General features: G+C 34.6%; 2 protein-coding genes across 5 annotated transcripts; both read right to left on the bottom strand.

The window, feature by feature from the left end:
* Positions 1-59: 59 nt before the first annotated feature.
* On the bottom strand, positions 60-6,526 carry LOC136807159 (potassium voltage-gated channel subfamily A member 2-like). 3 transcript variants are annotated; one of them, XM_067063737.1, is made up of 4 exons: positions 6,270-6,526; positions 5,881-5,950; positions 1,163-2,411; positions 60-913 (listed from the first exon to the last, which is right to left on the bottom strand). In XM_067063737.1, exons 2-4 carry the CDS (start codon positions 5,939-5,941, stop codon positions 541-543), a joined length of 1,683 nt encoding a protein of 560 aa, XP_066919838.1. In that variant the 5' UTR covers positions 5,942-5,950; positions 6,270-6,526; the 3' UTR covers positions 60-540. The 3 variants fall into 3 exon arrangements, with proteins under 3 accessions (XP_066919838.1, XP_066919840.1, XP_066919839.1); XM_067063739.1 differs by lacking the exons at positions 5,881-5,950; positions 6,270-6,526 and adding an exon at positions 4,369-4,407; XM_067063738.1 differs by lacking the exons at positions 5,881-5,950; positions 6,270-6,526 and adding an exon at positions 3,062-3,246.
* Positions 6,527-9,500: 2,974 nt separating this feature from the next.
* LOC136807158 (rho guanine nucleotide exchange factor 39-like) lies at positions 9,501-23,483 on the bottom strand. Of its 2 annotated transcripts, none has more exons than XM_067063736.1 (15): positions 23,261-23,448; positions 16,250-16,341; positions 15,807-16,022; positions 15,513-15,631; positions 15,260-15,330; positions 14,268-14,399; positions 13,720-13,754; positions 13,338-13,420; positions 12,909-12,999; positions 12,551-12,633; positions 12,016-12,094; positions 11,480-11,680; positions 10,180-10,360; positions 9,869-9,906; positions 9,501-9,719 (listed from the first exon to the last, which is right to left on the bottom strand). In XM_067063736.1, exons 2-14 carry the CDS (start codon positions 16,325-16,327, stop codon positions 9,884-9,886), a joined length of 1,392 nt encoding a protein of 463 aa, XP_066919837.1. In that variant the 5' UTR covers positions 16,328-16,341; positions 23,261-23,448; the 3' UTR covers positions 9,501-9,719; positions 9,869-9,883. The 2 variants fall into 2 exon arrangements, with proteins under 2 accessions (XP_066919837.1, XP_066919836.1); XM_067063735.1 differs by having other exon boundaries at positions 9,502-9,719; positions 10,139-10,360; positions 23,261-23,483.
* Positions 23,484-24,927: the final 1,444 nt, after the last annotated feature.

The raw sequence follows: 24,927 nt of genomic DNA, 5'->3' as shown, positions 1-24,927 counted from the left end.
AAAGTAAGAAAAATAAATATTAGTAATAAGTTATTCATTTCAAATAAATTCTTGATTAATAATTTTTCCCTGCAGTGAAGCATAAAATTCGATTTCTTTTTCGAAAAATTAAGTATTTCTTAAAATTATAACGGTTGATTTTACATGTCAATTAACTTCATTGTTTTTTGTTTGTCAGCTCTTTCGACCAGGCGTCGTTATAGAAACTGTTCTTTCGTAACGTAATAGTAGTAGGTAAAAAAATACAGGCCATTCATTCATTCGTCCATATCCATTCGCCGCGGATTTATTTGTCCATCTGTAAGCTGTAGACAGCAAGCCTTTAATAATATACAGTTAATTTAAGGGTAACTTAAAAAAATTAAATCGTTATAATTTAAAATGCGCAGTTCATTTTTCTCTCGGTTCGGGTTCAGCACTCTTGAAGAATCAGAGCTAGATGTGAATACACCACCTTACAGCGTGTGTACGCAGCCTTATCTTATATAAGGCATACACACATTTTTTGAAAACCTTTCACTTTTAGTAAAACTCACTTATTCATAACCCGGTCTCAAAGTTGATATTCTCTTTGGACCCTTTGAAGGTTTTAACGAGTAATTGATCGTGTTCCTCTTCACCATTAATATTGAGTCGAATATCTGGATGGTTATTCTCGATAAAATGATGACCGGTCGTTTTGTTATCATTTATATCCTCCTTACTAAGCGTGAGCTCTTTCTCATCATTACGATTGATAGCGTGTAGACCATTACTTCGAGTATCGTTAGGTAATTTGGTTTTTCCATCCACCAATAGCGTTTCTTCTTCTGCTTCTCCTTCTTCTTGTTCTTTCTGTTCTTTCTGTCGCTGTTCTTGTTCTTTTTTCTCCTTTTCTTTACGTGATGCTTCGGCTGCTCTAAGCTCGTTCTCACTAGAGAAGGAAAAATAGTGGTATCAGATAACTGATCTTTATCAACAGATTACACGTTCAATTTTTTAGGAAGATGCAAGAGGAAGTATGGGAGGAAGAACAAACTTAAAACTGGTGTAAATTTTTACATCCTTTTGGAAATACATTGTTTTTAAAGTAAAGATTTTCAATATTTAAGAAAGCTTTTAAGTAATGAGGAAGCAAAGTAAAAAGTGAAAAATAATAAGTAAAGCAGTGCTGTAAACTTACCGATGGTAGAAATAATTGAAATTGGAGACAATGACAGGAACGGGCAAAGCAATGGTTAAGACACCAGAAATAGCGCACAGGCTACCAACAATCTTTCCCCATGCGGATTCAGGCTTCATGTCTCCATAACCCACAGTCGTCATGGTAACCACAGCCCACCAAAAAGCATCAGGAATGGATTTGAAAGTCTTTTTCTCGCCACCTTCAGCATAATAAACGGCCGAAGAGAAGAGGATGACACCAATGAGCAAGAAAAAGATGAGCAATCCCAATTCACGTAAACTGGCACGTAAAGTATGTCCCAAGATCTGTAAGCCACGAGAATGTCGTGATAACTTGAAAATTCTAAACACACGTACTAATCGAATGACCCTCAATACTCCGAGTGAAGATACATTGGATGTTTTCATTGGTAGCGTGATATAATAAGGAATAATTGCAATAACATCTATCAAATTTAAGAAAGATCTTGCGAAGACTAACTTTTGTGGTGAAGAAATGAATCTCATGATATATTCAAATGTAAACCAAACAATACACGCTGACTCGATACCAAACCATGGCATAGCTTTATCATCTCGAATTTCTCTCTCTTGACAAACTGTCGAACCATTCCCCATTTTTGTACAATTGAATTTCTCATATCTGAACTGCGGAAGTGTCTCAATACAAAAGGTTACAATAGATATGGTGATGATGCACACTGAAATAACTGCAACAATTCTTGCTCCAATTGAAGTGTCTGGATATTCAAAAAGCTCCCATATTTTTCTCTGCCATTCCCGTTCAGGGAAAATTGGTTCTTCTTCTTCTATATAGCCTTCTTCGCGTTCTACACGTTGAAGAATCTCGTCACCAAGTTCATAAAATCTAATCTCATCAGCAAATACATCCATAGGGACGTTAGGTGGTCTTAATAATTTGCCACCTGATTGATAATAAAATAAAATAGCGTCAAACGCAGGTCGATTACGATCGAAAAAATATTCATTTCGTGCTTCGTCAAAATAAGCTTTTCGTTTGTCTTCATTGCCAAGGAGTGATTCTGGATACTGTTCCAATGTTTCGGACAGAGTTTCGAATTTCAGTCCGGACACGTTAACGACCACACGGTCCGGTATGCTCTGGTCTCCGCTAAGATCTGTTGTGATTGAATGGTGTTTTGTGATAGATGGTCCATTCTGAACCATTTCCTTTCGAAAGTTTCGATGATCAATTTCGGTGGAGCTGCTATATTTTCGCCATTTATCTAAAGATAAGATACAGAGAATAAGAGAGAAAATAATAAAACGTTTTTTATAAAATAGTTTTTGCCAAATCATAGGAAAATGTATTGGAATACGAATGAAAAAGTTGGAAGGCAGTTAGAGATGAAGAAATGTAAACTTGTCAAGGTTAAAAAGAACTCTCCTCACACACAACTATGCCATATTTTTCTCGAATAAAAGACAAATTTGATTTTTCTTTTAAGATAATAACAGACGAGTTATTCGCTGGAAAATTTTTCTTATATTACGTTTTAAATAATTGATAGAAGAAACAGAAGATGTGAATTATTCATAAGTGAAAAGTTTTTTTTTTAAAGAAAAAAATTGTTGAAAAAAACCCTTATATATAATATGAGGAAGATGAAAAGTACCAGGAATAAAGGTTTATTAGCAAGTCAAAAAAATGTCCAACTCATAAACATGAGAAGAAAATTGAAGAAAAAAAAACAAAGATTTTTCGAAGAGACCGTTTTCTTCAACCAGTATAATAAGATGTTAAGGAGACATCGAGTAAAAATTTTAAAAACAGAAGAAATTATTTTCTCATTCAGGTTCTACCTGGAAGACGTATCGATGAAAAGATCTTGTCCCTTGTTCGAACAAAACTTCTACTCTATTGTCTTATTCTTACCAAATAAAGAGAAATCAATATATTATTGATTAAGGTAAAAATGTTTGCTCAAAGATAGACATCAGATTCGATCGATCGCACCATTCACACTACCCAGGCTATTCAACACGAAAATAGAACGTCATTTTAGACTTGCAAATAGAGTCTTCATATATTTTTTTTTTTCTAGAGTTACAAATTACGACTTTTTTTTCAAATAACGTAAGTTAGCTTCATTATTCGACTTATTTTTCTATACAAAACTACTCTAGTAGAAGAACTAGCCGAGAAAAGAAAAGAAAAACCAAAGGGGAAAATCATAATTGACTTTTTGTTCTTCTATTTTTTCATATTTTTGTTTTCTTTTCACCTGTCGCACGTCGCTAGTACTAAAAAACATTTCTTCTTCTTCTCTATCATTGCAAACTTCTTCTTTCTCTGAAGCTAACTAATCGCGTTTCACGTAAGAATCTTTCCTTGAATCCATGGCAACCGTGTAAAAAGTTCGGAAGAAATTCTTTAAATCTTTTACAAAAAAATACTTTTTTATGAGAAATAGAGGGAGAGAAAGAAAAAGAAGATAGAGAGCTGCAACCTTCTCCTCAACGTATAAAACGTTTCTTAAGAAAAAGAAGTTTTAATGAAAACTGGCTTTACAGGAGAAAAAATACTTTCTTTACCTTCTTTTATTACGTTAGAATTGAAGAGGAAAATGAGAAAGTTCAAAGAAGCTTAATTTCATTGTCCAATCTCAAACAGTCCCAAAACCATATAAGAAGACTGAACCAAAGCATGACCTGATAGCGCGTCAACCAAAATGTGAATATTTAATCGTACTTAAACTGTCTCCTAGGATTCCTCAATCCAAAAAGAAAGTCCTAAAGGATTTTGAACATGACAAGAGAAAAGAATAATCTTATTACATCTCAACCAATAGAATACTGAAATCACAAACCAAAGATATAGAATTGGGATAGGAGGGAATCTTGTGTGATGTATTATTCAAGAAACCTTTAACTGAATGATAATAAAGAAAAAAATAAGAATTTTACCCAATAAACACTCTATATCGGTCTGCTTTGATTCTAGAATTCGTTATAATACCTCTTTCAATACTACTGGTATTACAACACCAAGTCACATTTCACATGGATCAATTTGGAACACTAAACAACAGTTAACACTAAACAACGAGTGCTTAGTGCACTGCAATGCTCCAAAATTGAAGCAAAATCACTCAAAGCAGCCCTAGCCGTTAATTAATAGCCGGTGATATTAGTAGTAACTGAGTAACAAAGCTAAATACATGGACATAGTAAGCAACCAACCTTTAAAAGCCCAATAGCATGTTCGTTTATTTATAGTCCTTCCAAAGTCATCTACTCAATGAAACAGAACGAAAGTAAAAGAAGTTTCACTATCGAAAACAATAAGTTCAAAGTGCTACAGGAAAATAGTGACAGATTTGTACTTGTCAAACGACTTTACGAAGGTAATGATGGACTGACTATAGTAGTCTGCTTGTGTCCGTTGTAGTCAATAAGAAAGAAGAAAATTGTTGTTTACACGAAAAGAAAAAGAAAGAAGGATGATTCATCATGACAAACAGAATAATAATTTGTTCATTAAGAAAAACGGACAATTTAATTCCGGAGTACCTCTTCAACAATTCAAAAAGTAAATCACCGCGCAAACACTAAATTTCCTATCTCTAATCAAATATTTTCATTTCTTCGTATTTTATTATTAAAATTCTATTAAAATCGAGAAACACAAAAATGGAAGAAATAATGAAACTCGTTTTTATCAACACAAAATATAATAACAAGCCCCGAAGAGAAAGTCACTCAGTCAGGCCAACACAGGACGTCCTTCCATTTCAAACTAAAACGCGTTCAAAAGATATCCAAAACACATTCATACACAGGCATATTTTAATCATGAATAATTCGACTGAAAATACATTATAGCGATATCAAACCCTCTTCTCAAGTTTACATAAAGCAAGAGAAGATTGAATATACGATATACCGAACTTAACTCAAGATTTTCAACAAACCACTATAAAGAAATAGCAAGAAGTGTATTACAGTATCTCTTGTGTAGTATTACCATCTAAGCTACCTAGCAACGGTGAAGCAACAGCACGAAAATCAGCAACCTCAATAAGGGTTACTACACAGTGTGTCCGGAAAAAATCGAAACAAAAAATTGTGTAAATAAAAATTCTCATGGTTTATGGCATGTTATGTTCTAATTTCAAACTCATCGATACAAATGAACACCAGGCTTTTTAGCTATGTAAAAAATGTTCCACTTTTTTTCCCGGACAAACTATTGAAGGGCATCCCATTGCATAAATAGTTAAGGCATTTTCATTGGCAAAACTCAAAACATCTTAATGAGAAAATCTCAAACTAAGGCTACATAAAACCAAATAATTAAGATTAATTAACAGTTTTATTTTCACTGCATTATAGATGGTTCACAGGGGACAATTAATAATTGATCCTAGGAAAACTAATTAAGGCACTCTACTTAAAGTTAGTGTTACTAAAAGGGAAAAGGAATAAGCCTTAAGGATCAGTACTATTTTAAAGCAACGAAATTTTTGGTGTTGAAGGAGGCACTAATTCAACCATTTCAATTGAACTAACTTGTAAATATCTCAAAATATTCAACGAATCTAAACAACTAACAACAACAAAAAAAGAATTCTAAATGCAAGAAAAAAATATTAAAGTCCTTAATATTAAAGGTTTCGAATTTTCATATTCCCGATACTTCAACATAAACATTTTATTGCAATAAAAAGGTGTCAGGTAACAAAAGAAACCTACCATCTTTGTCATCTTGTGAGCAGTTCAAGGAGTTGCCAACAGCCGCCGAAGCTGAATACATTGTTCAAACCTGATGGAAAAAATGAAAACAGAGAAAAATTTAAGCCGATTAAACAGCCATCAGTCATGAAGTCTACAACAGAAAGATTGTGTTTTAAACACTACCACTTTATTCAACAGAATTTCAAAATGGTCTTCAATTTGTGTATATGTTCTGTGGTCAATGTGGCAGAAAAAAATCAACATTGAAAATGTTCCTCAACCTCAACTCGTTGAAACAACTTAATCAATTGGGTAAAATGAGAAAAATTTTCCTTTTTTCCCCTTGTCAAACCTTCTTTTTTTTTACAGTCACTGATCAACAAATGACAGATTTGACGTTTACCAACCTTCACTTTTGAATAGAAAAATCCAAAAACACCGTCTTCCTCGTCAACTTGTCTGCATTTTCTGTAATTTATTTAACATTTTGATGGCAATAAGAGGAAACACAAAGGTATACTTGACTACTAGTGTTCAAAGCATGTATAATTGAAGCCTTTTTCCTTTCCAACGTCCCTTTTTCTTTCAAGTTTTCTTCATGAAAAAAAGATTATACCATGCAAAAAAAAAATACTCTGAAAATAAACAATGAATCAAGAATCTAAAAAGAAAAACTTCCATTTTTATTCAATATTTAAAAAATACCTGAATGAGATATGAATAACTGTGAAGAAATGTTTAAGAATATTGGCAGTTTTATCAATGCAAGGATTACAAACATCCTTTGAAGTAGATATTCAGAAAAAGTATCAATAATTCAGATATAATTTCATTGATCACGAAGAGGCCACACTCACTTAATCTTACATCTTGATACTTATCAATTATGCAATGCTTGCAAACACATCCATACAAATTTTAATCCTTAATTTTTTCCTATGGCCCTCTGCATGTTACGTTTTGACAGATGACGCTATGCGAACAACTCTAAGAAGGCAACAAATAAAAATACCTTAGATAAACATTTTTTCGCAGAAAGCAGAAAAATATGTTCATTTCGTGAGCGAAACTGAACACTCCTAGTTCAATTTTTTTTACTTTTAAACTATTAGGTTTTACTAGCTTAAATAGCACAGCGGGCCCAAATTTGTAAATATAGATAAAGTAAAAGATTTTAATTAGGCTTAAACAAAATAATATATAGAACTTCTAATAAATTCTTGATCAGATCAGTGAAATCAAAAGGTATTTTAGCTAATCAGAAATTAATTTTACGGTGCTTAAAAGCCTTTCAACTTTCAAACATTATTGGTCAGCCTAAGCTGAGCATTCAAATCCGTAAAATTCTCTTCTTCTTCTTCCATCATCATCATAAGACGGCAAAAAAAAAATCCGATTTTCCGATCTCACTTTGATTTCTAAACTTTCTTCCGATCGGGTTAACTTTTGGGTACTTTTAGCGTACGTTGTTTTTACAGATCATAATGTGCTCACTTTGATTTCTCAACTTTCTTCCGATCGGGTTAGCTTTTTGGGTACTTTTAGCGTACGTTGTTTTAACAGATCATTATGTGGTGTTTCAAGATGGCGGCTCAAGCGATAGTCAGATGTGATAAAAGTCAGTGTTGTACCAAAGTATTTCCAGTATAAATCTGTTGCAAGCTTCAATTTCTGTCATTTATTTTTTAACTCGGCAAATCAAACACATGATTTTCATCAAGGGGACTCTTTTTCTATATCTTTTGAAGCTTTAAAGCCGTTTGCTCAAGTTTTTGTTTATGTTGAATTTTCTGATACTTTTTATTGCTGCTTTTTATTAGTTTTTGCAATAAAAACATATTTTTCTTGTTTGCCTCTAGGTGGGATTGATGGTGTTACAATGTTATTGGAATTTGATAAAGTTTACAAAAGTACAGCTACTGTCTAAATTTGATAAAGACTGGATGCAATCGTGCTTTTTTGGACTTGGACGACGTGTTTGTGATAAAGGCGAATTGCAAAAAACTGTTTGGTTCCTGTCATTTCTACATTAAAAAGTGGGAGTCGTTCGGCCGGTCAGTCGAAAATATTTTTCTGTTAAGAAGCAGCTATACATCTTGTTGAAAGGGAATTCGTGTGGACTGCTACTTTAAAAAGTGGGAGTCGTTCGGCGGGTCAGTCGAAAATATTTTTCTGTTAAGAAGCAGCTATACATCTTGTTGAAAGGGAATTCGTGTGGACTGATCTGAATTTTAAAATTGAGAAAACGTGGATAAATTGGTGTTTTCGGTTTACTCTCCATTAGCATGCGGCTATCTACTTCGATTTGAAAACTTTTAAACACAGAGCGTGCAGAGGTCAACAGTGGAAATCCAGCAAAGCAGCGGAAAAGCTTTCCGACTCTCCAGCTCGTAACCGTAAATCAGATGACGGGAACCAAATGATGAATGATATCACATCTCCTATTATTGGACTTGCAAAATTATGACAAATGGTCTTTGGAATTTGATCAATTATATTAATATTAATATATACAGTTCTTGTTGAAATTGATCAAACTATTTTTCATGCAGTTACGGACGCAGATTGTGTTTTTCTAACCTTTCCTAACCTTGGCGCACATTTTGACTGAATGATGAAATGGAATGAATGGTGATAACAGTTTATAGATATCTCTTATCAGACTTGCAGAAAGCGGGCTCCCGTCAAGTTACACAACATGCTGTGCACACTCTCGTCACAACTTGCACAGCCATAACAAACAGATCAATCTGTTTAACATTGTTTTAAAGTTTAAAAAACACTGCCAGTGCTTGGCACAGAAGAGAGGACTCCCAGTTGAAATTAATTGCTACACCGCTGCCCTGTTGAATTTATTTATTATGGTTGTGTGTTTATTCCGCCAAGGCGGTAAATCAATCGCCCAAATTCATAGACCAATCAAAAGCGAGTTTAAAGCAAAACGGGGGAAAATGAGCTTCCCGCATAGTTGTGAATTTTAAGTTTTGCTTTCGATTATCATTTGCGACCAGCAAAGTCTTCAAGATGGTTGTGTGCATGTTGTGTAACTTGACGGTTACTAAACTACAAAATTTATTTACCCAGACTGCACAGTGAAGGGGGAGAGGGGGTTCAGCAAAAGCGTACATCTATTGTTTAAACAAAGTCATTTCTATTGTTCTCTGCGTACAAGGGGGAGGGGGTGTGAAATATTTGGAAAATCTTTACGTACGTACTATATGGACAATGCTAAAGAGAAGTATACTTTGAGCTTCTCGTGGGGGGGGGGGGGGGTTGGAGGAGCTCTCAGGCTTGTTTTACATAATTTTAAATCAAGTTATCAAATGTTTCACATTTTGTACATTATTCAACATATTTAGTCTACTCTGTTTCAGTGCATCTCTTACATCTGTTAACCCACTTATTAAAGCTATCTAGCTAAGCTCTATTGGCTGACCTTCCAGCCTCGGCTGGTTTATTTCATATACAATTGGAAATCTCTAATTCGATTTCCAAGGGGAATCGGATTGTCATCGAATAGTTTATGAAAGTTTTTTCTAGATGACGCGCGTATCGAGTAAAAGAACGTCGAATTAGAGATCCTCAACAGTATAAATATTTCTTGGATATTAAAGTATACAAGAAGACCAATTTTTGAATCATTTTATGACTATATAGCTATTCCTTTGATGATAATAATAATTACTCCCTGATACAAAAAGATACAAAAAGATATAAAAAGATACAAAAAAATAGAGTACAAAAATATCATTAAATTAAAAACCACTATAAATAGAGAAAATACATTTTATAAGCTAACTTACATTACTCTGCAACTTGAATATGATTGGTCCTTTTGATTCTCCCCAATCCCCGTCCTGAAAACAAAGAAATAAACGGATAAAAGTACAGATCTCAAGTTACTAAAGCAACTTTTTTGACTAGCAGATGAACCGTGACATGACATTTTAACACACGAAAGGATTGCAAATGTGCATGATAGTATTTAAAAACTAAAATACAATACCCATAATTATTTGAATCATTGTGTATAGTTTTCTGTTTCTGTATAAAGAAGAAAACATATATATTTGAATTAAGTAGAACTTTGGATGATATCCTAGATTCATTAGTGTATCCATAATTTTATGCCACCATACAAAGTGAAAGCTATTTGCTAGTTTGTCCTACTTTTCAGCATATATGGAAAATATGAGAATATTCGATTTGAGAATTTATGTAGGATTTGGCAATTTATAAGTAAGAACAAAGGGACTAGACCAAGAGACGGACTTACTTTTTCTTGAACAATAGAAGCCTCGGAAGTTTTTCTCTTACGTTTTGAAGGGGAACAACTAATGATTTGTTGGATGCTGCCGCGTAAAGACCTGATGGAAGGTCGGTTCTCTATCCCTGATGAGAAACTTAAACTCCAATGTTGTTTGACTGCAGCAGTGCCACTTCCATTATTTACGTTGCTATTTTCAATGGCAACACTTGGCTGTCCGGATTCAAAGACCTGTCATAATGAAGTAAAGTGTGAAAAACAAGATCCTAATCCTGGCACAGAGACTTCAAAATCTGCCATTTTTCATTGACAATACTCTCGGGTGCCTAATAAACGTACATGTACGTTTATTTTTTTCATGTCAAATTTCCCGCCTGTACGCACCTTATTAGTAACTGTACGTTTATTTATTCTGAAGAATTTTCCCGCCTGTACGTTTATTCCCTCCTGTACGTTTATTTATTTTCACCCAATACCGCCCAATTCATACTGCAAAAATTTATTATTTTTGTTCAAATAGGCCGTTAATTACATTCGAACGTAACGAGAGATTTCGAGTGTTACAAGAGTAAATTCGAACATTTTGCTTATTTAGTACTTGTCATTGATCTATAAGAAATATACCTATACTTAAGTCAGTCGTTTCGACCTGGATGTTCTACTCTTGAGAAATTGGTACATTTTTCCATGTACGTTTATTTTAGCCTGTACGTTTATTTATTTTAGCTCTGATTTCTCGCCTGTACTTTTATTTCAGCCTGTACGTTTATTAATTCCAATTTTATTCTCTCCCCCGTACGTTTATTTTGGACTGTACGTTTATTAGGCACCCGAGAGTACTTGATTTGGCCGAATTCAAAGACCTGTCCCAAGAATAGTGAAAGAAGAATAAAGATGGAGAAACCAAATTGATTCGAGTTGTGGAACTGTTGCGGACCGTTCAAATAGTTTTGATCGTTAATAAGGGATAACTTGACAAGAATTAGCCAGTACCTTCCCACAAACCAAATTTTTTATCTGTTTTATGCAAAATGAGCTGTGCTGAAGAGAAAATCTTGGACGGACTTTCCCGTCCAAAAACATTCGATTCCGCGGCAAAAAGCAACAGACGATAAAACGCGATAGAAAAAGCGGTTTTTGTCTAACAGGGTAGACGAGAATGTGTTTCAGAATAAATTCCAGCTAATTTGTAAGCAACTTTGCCAAGTATTATGCATTGAAGTCTATGGAGGAAGGCGGGCAACTTCACATCGTCATAAGTTCCTCTTGTCTTTCACGAGACAAATAATAACGTAATCAAACAAAACTCTGAATTAAGATTGTTGGAACATAATTTATTATGAAGAATACCGCTGAGTCAGTATTATTGTGCAGCCACTTGCTGGTGATCGTGGAATCAATGGTGTCGTTTTTATGGTAATAATGATTGGCATCAGACGAGACATTGTTGTTGTTATTTGCAGCATTTGATGCGATGATGGAGCTGGTGGATTTGCTCTCCAAAACTGTCTGTCTTTTCAACATTTTTTCCGATTTCTGCGATTCTCTGGTCTACAAAAATATCAAATAAATCATGTTAACTGTTATCTTAGTTCTCCGCGGGAAAGATGAAGATGGTTGCATTCCCCTCGATTTACTTGCATACTAGTACTGGCATAATATAAGTTTCTCGAACCCTAAGAGATAACACACGGCCAGATTTTTCAAAAAGCTTAAAAAATCACCCATGGTGCTAGGGATTAGTATATAGAGCGTTGCAACAAACTTCGAAATCGGGTAAATGAGCAGTTACGGGGACCCAGGATGTTCGAATATAAAAAAAAATATCATATATGATATGATAGAGAAATGTGGTTTTGAATTGAAACGTGAAACTAATCAAAAACCTTGGCACCATTCAGGAAAATTCTTTTCTTTTCACCATTCTCAATAGAGATGAATCGATTCGAGGTGCAATGCACATTCCTAAAAAAAGTAACGGAATTATTTTAGCTATTAAATCTGGTTAACCGTAAACCACAAAAGACTGTTGGAAGCCAAAATCTTTAAAAAGTTACAGAATATTTTTTACACCACTAAAGGTACAGTGATTACTGAGGGAGCTTCCCATATCACAGGACAAAGTTGCAACGGATTAAATAATGGTTATTAAACCTGATTAAACTGAATACTAAATATCTAAGCGAAGTTAAGCTTTAGTTTAGATGGCCAACTTTTCGCCCTGCCTATTTTAATTGTGAATTTGGTTGAGCATAAAATGGACTGTCTAAAGTCAATGCATTGCCCTCTTTTGACGTCAATTCAATGTCTTCTTTCAACCTTTTTGAAGCAAAGAATTTAACTGTCCACTTTGTGCCCGCTTTGTGCCTACTCTCATAATTAGAATAGAAACTAAAAACTAGAGCTAAATTGAAAGATTACTGAATAGCATTTTTGATATCCGAAGCCCAGGAATTTGTTTCTTCCATGCAACATAAAACCAAACTCTTCTTCTTGTCTATCATCTGAAGAAAAATTAAAATTTCAACAATATGTATGTATTGGGTTCAATAGTTCGTTTTCAATTTAAAAGTCCATCAAAGTTTGATTTCAATAAAAACTCAGTTGAATTTATAGAACTTCCTAAAACTTGTCAAGGCTTTCAGTAGTTAACTAGTAACCGAGTCATTATTAAAATGTCTAGCTTCTTTTGAGAATGGGGCAATAAATTCCTGTTTTTAACTGGAGGATGTAGCCTTTTCAAGAGGTTGAAATAATCAGGAAAACCACAAAGACAAACCCTGAACACTCCATTGCCGTTGGAAGTGTTTCCCAAAACACTTTCGAAGATTGAATCGTTCAATTCAAAAATCTCACGACAAGATAACAACCTAAAACGAGAACGAAATTTTTCCATATTGAAGTTAATACCTGTGTTTCAGATCGCCAATATTTGGGCAGCCGTTCGGAATAAACCAGGCTCTTCATAGCCTTGACTAACATATATAGAGCATCTCAGAAAAATCTTCTAATTTAAAGATAATCCCCTCATGAAAGACTCGTTTTTTTATTACTCACAAATTTTTAGAAAATTTTGGAGCCTAACTTCTTCGTCACTAAAAGATTTAATTGATAAAGCCAAAAAACATCAAGTAAAATTAACAACAATCGACCTAATGGTTGGATTTTGATAACGCAGTGATCACAAACATAATGTAGAGAAATTTACCCATTGGATTCACATTTTGCGACGAGAAGAATATCGTTGAAGAGATAAACTTTTCGAAGTTTCACATGACCACTTGTTGTGATCTACAAAATGAGATAGATGAAAAATATAAGGAAAGGATTTGAAAGCAGTATGATTTTAGCCCTGCATGGGACTCATTTTTCGAAAATCTTTGCCATATATTGGAAAGAAAAAAACCTGAAAATATCAAATTTTGGTAAAAACTTCGAAAGCAAAGCACCATATAGGATGGATTTTTGATATTATCTTTAGAGGTTTCTGCTTCTTAGCTTATCATCAACTGTGGTAAATTCAAGAAAACAAAGAATAAAGACATCAAAACTTGGTTTAATAAAATGAAAATATTGGACAGCATGGTCACCTTGGTGAGATTTCCTTCTTTCAAGAACTTCCTTCCTAAAACAAGAAGAAATCCAGTCTTTCATTGGCTATCTAAACAATTTGTTACATGGTCAAGAAACTTACATAGATACTTTTAATGCATGATTTTCTAATTTGCCCCTGTCAATCCAGGATATGATGCGTACTCATAATACTGCTATAAATCAGAAATCTTCTGTACAGCATTTTGCCAACTACAGTTGACTCTCTCTAATTCGATTGGACCTCATGAGCCCAAAAACATTCTTCGAATTACAGAGAGTAATTGAAACCACTTTCCAGTTAGGGGACCACTATTTTAGTTCCAATTACAGAAAGATTCGAATAATAGAGGTTCGAATTAGAGTGAGTTGACAAATTTCCAATCCTGACTATTTTTAAGATTTGAAAAATATTGCTTATCCCCTGGTTATACAACAAAGTCAGTTGGGAGATATGTACACTAGGGTTCTTAGATAATAGATTTGCGAAAAAGAAGCCACTTTCTGAATCACTTTATAAAGCTTTCCAACATGCGCAGCATCGTACCTGGAGCAATAATTTGTGGTCGTTGATTTCCAGAGAAACGGTTCTGAATACCCAACATGGTCATGAAATTTTCATGCTGTCGGACACATTCGTTGATGTGAATAGCTATTTCATTCAGTTTGTTGTATGCATCTGTGAAAAAGACAAAATGCATGTTTAGGAATCTGTTTGAAACTAAAATTCCTGTAATTTGAGCTGAGAAGTTTATTACTGAAATTAATATAATTTGAACTGAGAAGTTTATCAGAGGTTTTAGTCAGGCCCCTTATGACTAAAACCATAAGGATACTGAAAACTGGTACAAATGCGCTGATTTGATAAAATGTTATTGAGTAATAAGGTTATAAAAATCAATAAAGATTTTGAGAATTATTCATGAAAATTATGTTCTGTTTCTCCACACACTGTATATTGTATTGTTTGAAAAGAAATTTCTAAAGTTTTTTCAACGATATACAATATTATGTAAACATCAAAATCAGTGAATTTGGGGATTGGTTCCATTTAATTTATGATGACCCAAGAAACAACTCCACCAAATTCACTATACCTCTTCAAAGTGATATTGTCATAAGACCTCTGACATAATTTCATTTATTACCAGCCTGATTTATCTACTGTGTGCAATGAAACAGCCTATAAAAATTATTTTTCAATCTTTTAAAGGGATAATCAGATGGTTTGTAATATTTGGCATGTGAGATCCTTCTATTGTCCTGAGCAAAATGCTAAATTATTTTGCCTGACTATTTTCCTAAGTCGAGATATTTAAGTTACAAGTTTTTGACTTGTACGATGAAAACAATAGAATTTCAACGTAAGAACCGTGTAAGAACCCATTTTCAAAAATTTAAAATTCTGATATCTCGATTAATTGGAAAATTATTACACAAAAATACTTCGAGGTTTTACTAAGGACCACAGGAAGGTTTCTGTAATCAAAATATCTCAAACCATCTGATTATCCCTTTAAGTAATATTCAAATTTGTACCTTTGAGCTTTTTAAAATCAATTGCATCTGCTGGTGTCTTTGCCAAAAGTGTTTCGACTAAAAGTCTATACCTGTATAAAACAATTAATGTTTAAAAATTTAGCTTAAAAGTACGATCAAATGATTTTTAATTGTATCATAAGTACCCAGCCTAGATACTACTTTCATTTTTAAACTAGGAGTAGAAAAAATCTTCTTATGAGCAAATTACAGTTTATTGGGTTTTGTGTAAAGATAAAAAGTAGAAATACACCTTGGTACACGTTGAATGGGAGTAACAAGAAGTGCAGATAGTTTCAAACATTGCATCTCCTCTCGCGTCTCTTGAAATGATACCAGTCTGTGGAAGTCTGGATAATTCTTTAGACATTCCTACAAATTATTCCAAAAATGACATTAAATAAAGATTATTTTCATAAATGCAATGGTTTGTTAAATAAAATAAAAGTAAACAGTCAAACATAATATATTCTAGATGTAAAGCTAAAGAAGAAAAGCTTTCTAGAAAACAATTTGAATTTATTTATAACTAATCTCAAAATGATACCTCTAATAGTTTATTGGATGTGTTGAAGTTATTGGCATAGAGTGAATACAATTTGAGATATGGAGCAAGGTTTAATAAGGCATGGATGACACCTTCCGATTCCATCAGCTCCAACAAGTGAGCACTGACTTGATAGATCGCCTCGATATTTGAAAAGATTCCATCAATGTGTCGAGCTGGTAGCACTGATGAGATTTTCAATGGCTCCAAAAATAACTATGGATGAAAATAATAAAAAAATATGTCCTATATTTTGCAGATAGCTGAATTTTAAATTTTTGACAGATTGTCAAAAGTTTTCAGAATATTTTATATCCAAAAGAGGCAGTCATTATCATTTTCAGAAAACTTAATGTAGACAGGTTAATATAATTAGGAGATGAAGCAGAGAAATGTCAAATATAAATACTAAAAGACTAAAATTTGAAAGATTTTGAGCTTACGGTTTTTAGTAAAACCAAATGGTGCAAGTAACTTTTCTCAGTCTTGTAGATTTCATTTAGGATTTTTTTCTTCTCCATAGGTTTCACTCATTCTAAAATTTTGAAAAAAGGAAAGGTTAACCCAGATCAATCTAGTAAATAATTCTTAAGGTATCTCAGTCAGTATTTTTTTAAACAAACTGTTGTAAAGCGAATAAGTTAAAAATGAGGAAGTATGGTCATTTTTGTCTTTGCCTTTGTCCAGTGCAAGCAACTTTCCGGGATTACACTGTCAAAGAATTATAAACTGAAAAGAGAATCTTTCAGCAAAATCAGATTTCAAAACAATTAGAAATTTCCATCTGTTTATAAATCATGACTACTGGAAAAATTCCTCTGTTCTTATGTTGTTCAATCGATGACCAAAATGCTCCTGGTAAAAAATCATCTATCTGCTCTCTGTTTAAATTTGCTCAACTGCAATCTTTGGACATGGGAGATCTGAGGTCTTTTGGAAAAGTAAATACAAATTTTTTCAAACTTACTGCTCCTGTTCCTGCATCTTTGGAATGAACAGATATTTTAATGTCTTCCTAGATTTTTTTGAAGTGCTTGAAAAATTCTTTGCTCCTTGAATTTCCAAAATTCCCTCTCCCAGAAAAAAGAACAGATTTATTGAATAATTTTGCCGTTGGCTACTCCTGAATTTTTTGAATGAAATTCAAGCAAATGTCACGACAGTCTATACTTACCTTCAATAACCAGATTTTTAGCAAAAATCCAAATCCTGCAACCTTTTTAACTTAATAAGGAAGATCGAAATTAGAGTTTTAGAGCGTTCTGAAAAAAAAAGCATTGAGAAAATTTCTCAGCCACAAAATACATCTTTTTGTCAATGGTTTTTTCAAAAAGCGTTCTCACGCAGGCAAATAAGGATCAGGCGGCAATCTGGCACCGATGGCGCTAAGTTTCCGCCTAATTTTGTGCCCACAAAAGACAATGATCCAAATAAAGGAGAGTGAAAATGATAAACTACAATCTCGTTTATTTTTTGAAAGATACTAATAATATATTGAATATTATTTTTTCATTTCTGGATATCTAAATAAATGGCTAAATAAAAAATAAATGATGGCATTTTTGTTTTTCATTCAATTTCCTGGTCAAAATTGTTTTTGCCAACCTAGTTATTTTGCAAATCTCGGAAAAGAACTTTAGTAGGAATTCCAATACAAAACCCAATTGGTTTATGTGTGGAATTTATCTATGTTGAAAATAATAGCTTTTAGGACTATATTGATTTGGCGTTTGATTCATTCGATTGACACCGTCTGGTCCTATAGGAAAGAGAAAAGAGGCCTAGCCTAATGGTTTTGGAGAACAGGCGGCGGCCTATTGAATAAAAAATTACTCCACATACTATACATTACTTTCCCTCAGCCAATAAAAACGTGATAAATTATCTTGTCTCTGTTGTGGAGTAAGTACGGTGAAATTGGGTAACTTGCATCAGTGGAGAAAATTACATAGCCATCAAATGCCTGACCAAACAAAGCGGCAAAATTACAAAACAAATGTTTCCGCTCGCAGCTCTACTCTACCATTTTAGAATCTCATATTTAGTTGCGTGAGTATTTTTGATGGGTTACTCACAGACAGAATCACAGGTAAATAAAACAGCTTGGTTGGATAATAAAAAACATGCGAGATCATATAAGTTTTAAGATGGCGGAAATTCAGATGTTTCTCTATGGCTGTGTTAGCGTGCGCACTCGTCGGGATTTTTGGAGCGGAACAAGGAAGAATTCATCAAAATGAACTTCAATGCATTATATTAGTACTTACCTTTAAATCAATCAAATCTTTTCATTTTTTTTAATCAATCAGAAATTACCAGGGAACAAAAAATAAAAAAACTGCATCTAAATAGCTCTTTTCTTTTCCAAAGATATTGATGTCTTTCGACGTCAAGGGGAAAACATGACTTACCGCTGACTTACAGCACAGGAAAATTCTTAACCCACATGGAAACAAATGGCTGTCACTAATGAGCTGGTTCATCTTTTCAGAGCGTTTTTAAGTATATCTATCACATGCTGCTTTATTTGAAAATCTACAGACCGTCTGGAATTTTGAAAAATAGAAGAAATTGCAATTTTTTGACAAGACTGCAAATCTTTTAAGCAGCATACGCCATCTGAAAGCTGAGGTTTTCACTTTCTAGTGCAAAAATTTATTTTAGCTATCCTTTCCAGCTCATTAGCGATAAGCCAAAGTTTAATAGTCATTGGGCTGATTTTCAGACCATGCCAGCTCTGCATGCCCCTGCCACGGGGAAGGCTAGATTTCATCCGCCATTTTTGGCGCTTTCCAAAAATTATTTCTTGCTGGCGCGAGGTAAGTAGACGATTCTTTAGAAAGGTGATTTTTTGTGTTTTGAATATGGAATAATTTTGGAAATACTTAACCAATTTCACTAAATGACCCCTCATTTTTCTCACAAAGATAAGGACTTTCAAATAAAATTAGTTTGGTTTTCAAAAATTGAGGGAAAAATTTAGGATTGTCCACCCTACTTCTGGCCAGTCTGGAAAGGAGGGAAATGTTACGCCGGAGCTGCGCCAACTTAACTGGGAAAAGTTGAAGGCAGAAGACCTCAAACCTCAAATCTACGCCGGAGATCTCCGGTGCACAAGTCGCAATTTCCAGCTGGATTCAATGCAAGGAAAATTCTGAATTTGCAGATGATGGTATAGAGTGCATTCACAAACATTTCAAAGCTCCTTTGAAAGACGCTGGGGTCACTGCAGGGCTACCAGAACTTCTTGCCCAGTGGCAAGACATGCTTGAATATTCAATCGAGTTCTTATCAATCAGCAATAACCATTACCGTAAAACTTGGTATCGTCTTTTCAATTCACCAAGAAAACAAAAGTGGAAAGACATTCTAATTGTGATAAAACTTTTGTTTGCTATTCCAGTATCAAACGCTAAACTTGAAAGAATTGTTTCAAAAATGAAACATGTAATTAAACATTAAATCCTTCTTTGCTGAAAGAAAGAAAGTTAGAAGCAATGCTTTGCATTTTGGAAGAAGGTCAAGATGCCACCCAGTACAACCCCGCAACGGCGATTGGCTGTGGATGGATGATAAGTACTGTTGACCGAACCAAAAAAAACGAAAAACTTACAAAAAGAGGGAAAGGAAGCCAAGCAAAATTGGTTCCTTAAGCAACAGTGACACTATATCTGAGCCAGAAACTGAAAATGAAAATATTGATGATGAAACATCATTGTTTGATGATGATGAAAGCAGGTATTTCAGATATCATCATATCCAAACAATGATGATTTTATCATCAATATTTTAGTTTATACTTGTAAATTATAGTTTTCTTATTTTCACTTTTGTCTTTTAAAACATTTAATTGTTTTTACCTGTAGACATTTGTTTTATTAAAAGAGTGAGGTTATGTTATTTCTAGGCAAAGTCGTAGCTTGTCTACTTTTAACGTAGTCGTCTAAGAAAACAGCTATTATTTTTTAGAATCTTCCTTACAATCTAGTTTTCATATTTATAGAAACTAGATTGCTGACGTGTGGAAAAGAATGTCGACATGACTGATCCTTTTGTTTCGATAATTAACATAAAAGGGGGAATTAATTTTCTTCTCGTTTCTTTCTTTCCTTTTTCTTTCTTATCAGTTCACGCTTTCCCTCACTTCTTACAAAGCGTGGTTAGCTCAAGCAGTTAGATCGTCTGTCTCATATGCAAGAAATTCCAAGTTCGATTCCCATGGATGTCCAATTTTTCAATTCTTGATTGTGTTTTTGTGATTCTCTCATCACTTTAATTTTGAATCACATTTTCATTAGAGTGAAGAGATATCGATGCTTTATGTAATATTAATTGCTATTAGTAACTAGGTCACAGTGTGGATCTAAACCACACTGAAACGACCGCCTTCCATCACGCATCACGCTCACGAAAAAGCGCGCGCACATCATTAACGCATGCATGTCATCTCCAGTACATTTTAGATTATTTATTGAAAACAGATTACAATATAGTCATTTTTCATGTCTCGATTATTCAATTCCGAATAAAACACATTCAGGGAAAATAAGAGAAACACCTGGGTAATCTAGTTAAAAAAACCGAAAGTAAATGGCAGACAAAGTAATGAGCCAAGGCAAAACAAGATTAGCGTACCACTATGAAAGAAACCGCCTCCGGCGGTCGATTTTGCGTTCAATTCAAATCTATGATCTGTTCCCTCCTAGTGAGGAGTTTAATACCCTTATAACAACCGTATTTTATAAGCATTGAATACTGAAATTCAAATGACCACCACGCAAGAAAGATAAGCAAATGATTGGATCAAGTGTCAAACCCGGAAATCAATTATTATTCTGCCTTTAAAGTATAAAACGAGAAGTCCAATGATTCTGAAAGAAGTTATTTGATGATTCTCTTACAAAGAGTCGCTTGCTCACTCGCTGGCTGAAAGTGAAAGTGAAAGTAGTGAAAGTGAAACTGAAACTGTCAGTCACCAAACGCAGGCGCAAACGCCTAGACCCGTTCTTCTATATCTCAGCCTTGAATAATCGCCTGTGGTAAAAAAAAATTGAACAAAAAAAAACTTGTGTACATGTACATTGACAAGTAATCCCTGAGAGAAGTTTTTATAGAAATCTGCAACAAAAACGAAAGTGGTCTCTTCTACTGATTGCTTCCCAGCACTCCTTCGCAGCTGTTTATCAAATTTCCGCCAATGAGGTTTTTCAAACGGCCCTTCTTTTTGGCACCTGTGGCCTTTCAGTGTCTTGCGCGACAGACGGCTGTAAAATGCCACCCTTTATATATTTGTTTACTTTCAATCCGTGATCCATGGCTTAGGTTTTTTCTCATCTTCAATTTACTGAAGAAAGTGGGAATTTGACGCGAGAGTTAGATGGTCAACAAAGTGCCTTAAAAAATCATTGAATAAAAGAAGAACTTAAAATGTTAAATATTTTCATTTTGAAGAATAGGTGCAAAAAAGTGAAACATAGAAAAGTTTCATTTTTCATTGCATTACAGTAATCAAATGGGGGATTTGGAAAGTTTTCCATGTTTAGTTTTTTGCACAAACCCCTGTAACTATGGGTGAGCACCCTGTTGCTAAGATGTTGGCTTGAAATGGAAAATGAAACCACTTAAAACGAAAGTAAAATCAGCCCGTACTCGAAATCCTGTAATCTTGATATACAAGTTTAAGTCTATACCGTGAGTGGTCCTAAATCCGAGAGCCCTGCCTAATTCGCGATCCCCAAAATAACTGTTAAGAAAAAAAATTCTATGTTTACAAACACTCCCTCTCCAAGTTGAACAATAAACTATTGCAAGGACTCACGAAACAAAACATCTAACAGTATGGCTATAATGTCAAGATGTCAATTAATGTAATTTAAAAAGTGTGAGTTGTAAAAATCCATCTTGATCAGTTCATTACTTTTTATGATGCTGTTACTAACTGATGTCATTTATGACGTTGTACATTGCAATAAAAGATTATGTTTAAGATTGATTAAGAAACAATTATTGTTATTTGGCTCAATTGGTTCAGTGTATATTAATTCTCCCCGTTTAGTTGACACTTTGGTATCTTCGTTGCGTCACAGCGAAAGGTTTGTTTTTATTTTAGTTTGTATCTTTAAAAGACCCCATCGGATTTAGGCAAGGCTGTCGGATTTAGGACCACTCACGGTACTGGGTACTGCCTTAGGACATGTCCAACCCAAATCAATTTTTGATCGGACAATGTGTCCTAATGTGTCCGACCACCTAAATATCGTTATTTCGATCTCATGCGCCATGGTTTTATTCAGGTGCTGTATGTCGCGTTCTCCACCGCCAAAACAACTAATCTCAGCTGTCACCAGTTTGCAGAGTATGGCAAGGCTGAACTCGAGGAAAAATTCGGAAGTACCAAGCACTGGAAGAGCGCACCTGAAAAATTTTGGTCAGGACAACTGACAAGAGGTGCACCTATACCCCGGAAATTGGCTTAAAAACAGGCAAAAAATTGCTAAAATTAGCTGCACTGTCGGTAGGAGAGAATAGCCAAACTCTGCACTTGGGGTTAAAAAACCATCTGCACTTGCACCTAAAAACCTCAAATTTTGCACCTGCACTCAACTTTTTCCAAGAATATTGACAATATATTATTGTGTACTTGAGATCTCTACTCGAGCAAACGTGCCACCACACTCTGCAAACTGGAGCTGTCAGGAGCCATCAAAAGAATATGAGAGCTTTATTTGTATCAAAAACAAAACACACAGTATTTCCCATGCCAAGCTGTTTTACAATGATGGGCCATTCCTCCAGAAATTTGTCTGAAATTTTCTGGAATGGCCCAACCAACAATGCAATGCAGCTTCTTCTTGGCTGTTATAATTCCAGACAATCTCAATCGAACGGAATCGACGATCGAACCAGTCTAACCAAATCGAACGCAATCGAACGATTGAAATTCGATTGTCGAACGCAATCGAATCTCAATCGAATATTACCGCAATTTTCAGATTCAATTGATATTCGATTGCGTTCGATTGATGTTCGATTGCGTTCGATTGCGTTCGATCGTCGATTCATTGAACCCCGGATTGTTCATCGCATAATTTCTACAGGAAATCAAAAGTATTCCATTCGGCTTGTGCGATGTTTGAGAGCTTGGATGTAGGGAAGCTGCAAGAATGAAGAATAAAGCCAGACGATCTCAATTGAACGGAATCGACCATCGAACCAGTCGAACAACAATCGAACCAATCGAATATTACCCAGAATTTTGACGTTCGATTGAGATTCGATTGCGTTCGACGATCGAATTTCAATCGGTCGATTGCGTTCGATTTGGTTCGATTGTTTCGATCGTCGATTCCGTTCGATTGAGATCGTCTGGTTATAATACCTAGCTAGCTAGGCTAGGAAAGTAAGTGCTGGAGGAGTAATTTCAAACTTTGAATTTGAAATTAAATTCTTCTTACCCCTGCTATTGAAATCTTTCTTCCTGTTTTTGACTGCTTGATTTTGTAAGTTTGTAGAAATTTAGATAAAAAATCTGAGGCAGCTTGTTTTGACTAATCTTCTTGTCGGGCTCATTCTGAACATACTATATTGGTAAAAAAGTGCTCAGGCATCATCTAGTAATGAGTCTGCATCATTCCATTACAAAATCGCGAATCTCTCATTGGAGTAAATCTTCTAGATGAACCCGACTGTTTCGACCAGTGATAAATTTTTTAAAAATTTTTCGCGCGCAACTAGACTAGCATTAAACTTTCAAGGAAACTTTATAGCTTTTTAATCACTGACCTTTATATAACCCTGGACCAAACAATATCTGCCATCTTTGATTGGAGTTTTTTTAGAATTGGTACCCAAGGAGAAGCCATTGCAATGTTAAAAATTAACGTCTAACGCCGCTACATCATCAAAAGAATTTGAGGAAAAGTAGACCTAGCGCTCTCGATGCATTTACACCGCTATCGAGTAGGAAAAGGATAATTACAAGGTCTCAAAAGAAGGTTGTCTATTGCTCATTCCGACATTTTAAATTTTCCGGGGGTTTTGTTGTTTGGAATTGATTAACTAACAGTTAGGTAGGGTCAGGGTTGCTAGTAACGGCTTGTCACTGTGCCGGGTGCATACTCGGCGCCTTGGGCCCCGCAGGGTTGCTAGTAACGGCTCGAATTTCAGTCAGGTTATAAGTCGATGTCGGAATGAGCAGTAGACAACCTTCTTTTGAGACCTTGTAATTATCCTCTTCCTATCGAGTAGTGCCGACATTAGCCTCCGTCTCGGAAGGGGACTGGGCCCGAATTTGCGGACGTTTTCACAGTTTCACTTTCGTTTTCGGCTATACGACAGCGTTTTCAAGCAGAAAGCAGAGGAAATCTGTGAAATTATGGCAGGGAATGCTAACCTATTTTTCCAGTGTTTCTCAAGATTGGAGCAAGATTATTGTTCTAGAAAGTTCATTAAGGCCTAATAGTTTCAGATTAGTATGATTTCATCAGAAAAAACAGTTACATCAAAGCTCCTTATTGATATGTGAAGGCTACCAAAAATAGCAAACTCCTCCATCAGAACAACTTTAACATAAGGGACAAGGACAGTCAAGAAGTCTACTTTGTTGACAAATTGCACAAAATACTTAGAGAAAATGGTACTATACATACTATGGAAGCCCATTCTATACTCCTAAATGATAGTTGAAAGATCAGCAGTTGAAAGGGTTGATTAAAATAGAACTCAAAGCACACAATAAAGTATACAAAGTATATTTGTCCAGAAAGAACTGGCATGTTGTTTGCTTTGTTTTGGTGTTTAAAAATATGTACTTATCAGTCCTAAAAAAATACAAATTCGAATATAATGAGGCCAATGAGTCTGGTTAAATGTTACTATATTTACAAGAAAGGATTACTGAAAAAATACTACTGTATGTACTACTGATGAACTAAACTCAAAAACTAAAACTTTACAAATAAATTTACATTACGACAATTTAAAAATCTATCTTTAATAGCAACAAAGAAAAAAACATGGCTCAAAGTTTTAAAACAGAGCTAGTCAGAGCTTCAATTCAGTAGGCATAGAGCTTTCAAAATTTGAAAACAGACACTGAATTGGTTACTACAAGACATACTAT

Source organism: Clytia hemisphaerica, unplaced genomic scaffold (assembly GCF_902728285.1).
Source record: "Clytia hemisphaerica strain Z4C2 unplaced genomic scaffold, Clytia hemisphaerica genome assembly, whole genome shotgun sequence".
Taxonomy (NCBI): Eukaryota; Metazoa; Cnidaria; class Hydrozoa; order Leptothecata; family Clytiidae; genus Clytia; species Clytia hemisphaerica.
This window is presented reverse-complemented; position numbering and strand designations above follow the sequence as displayed.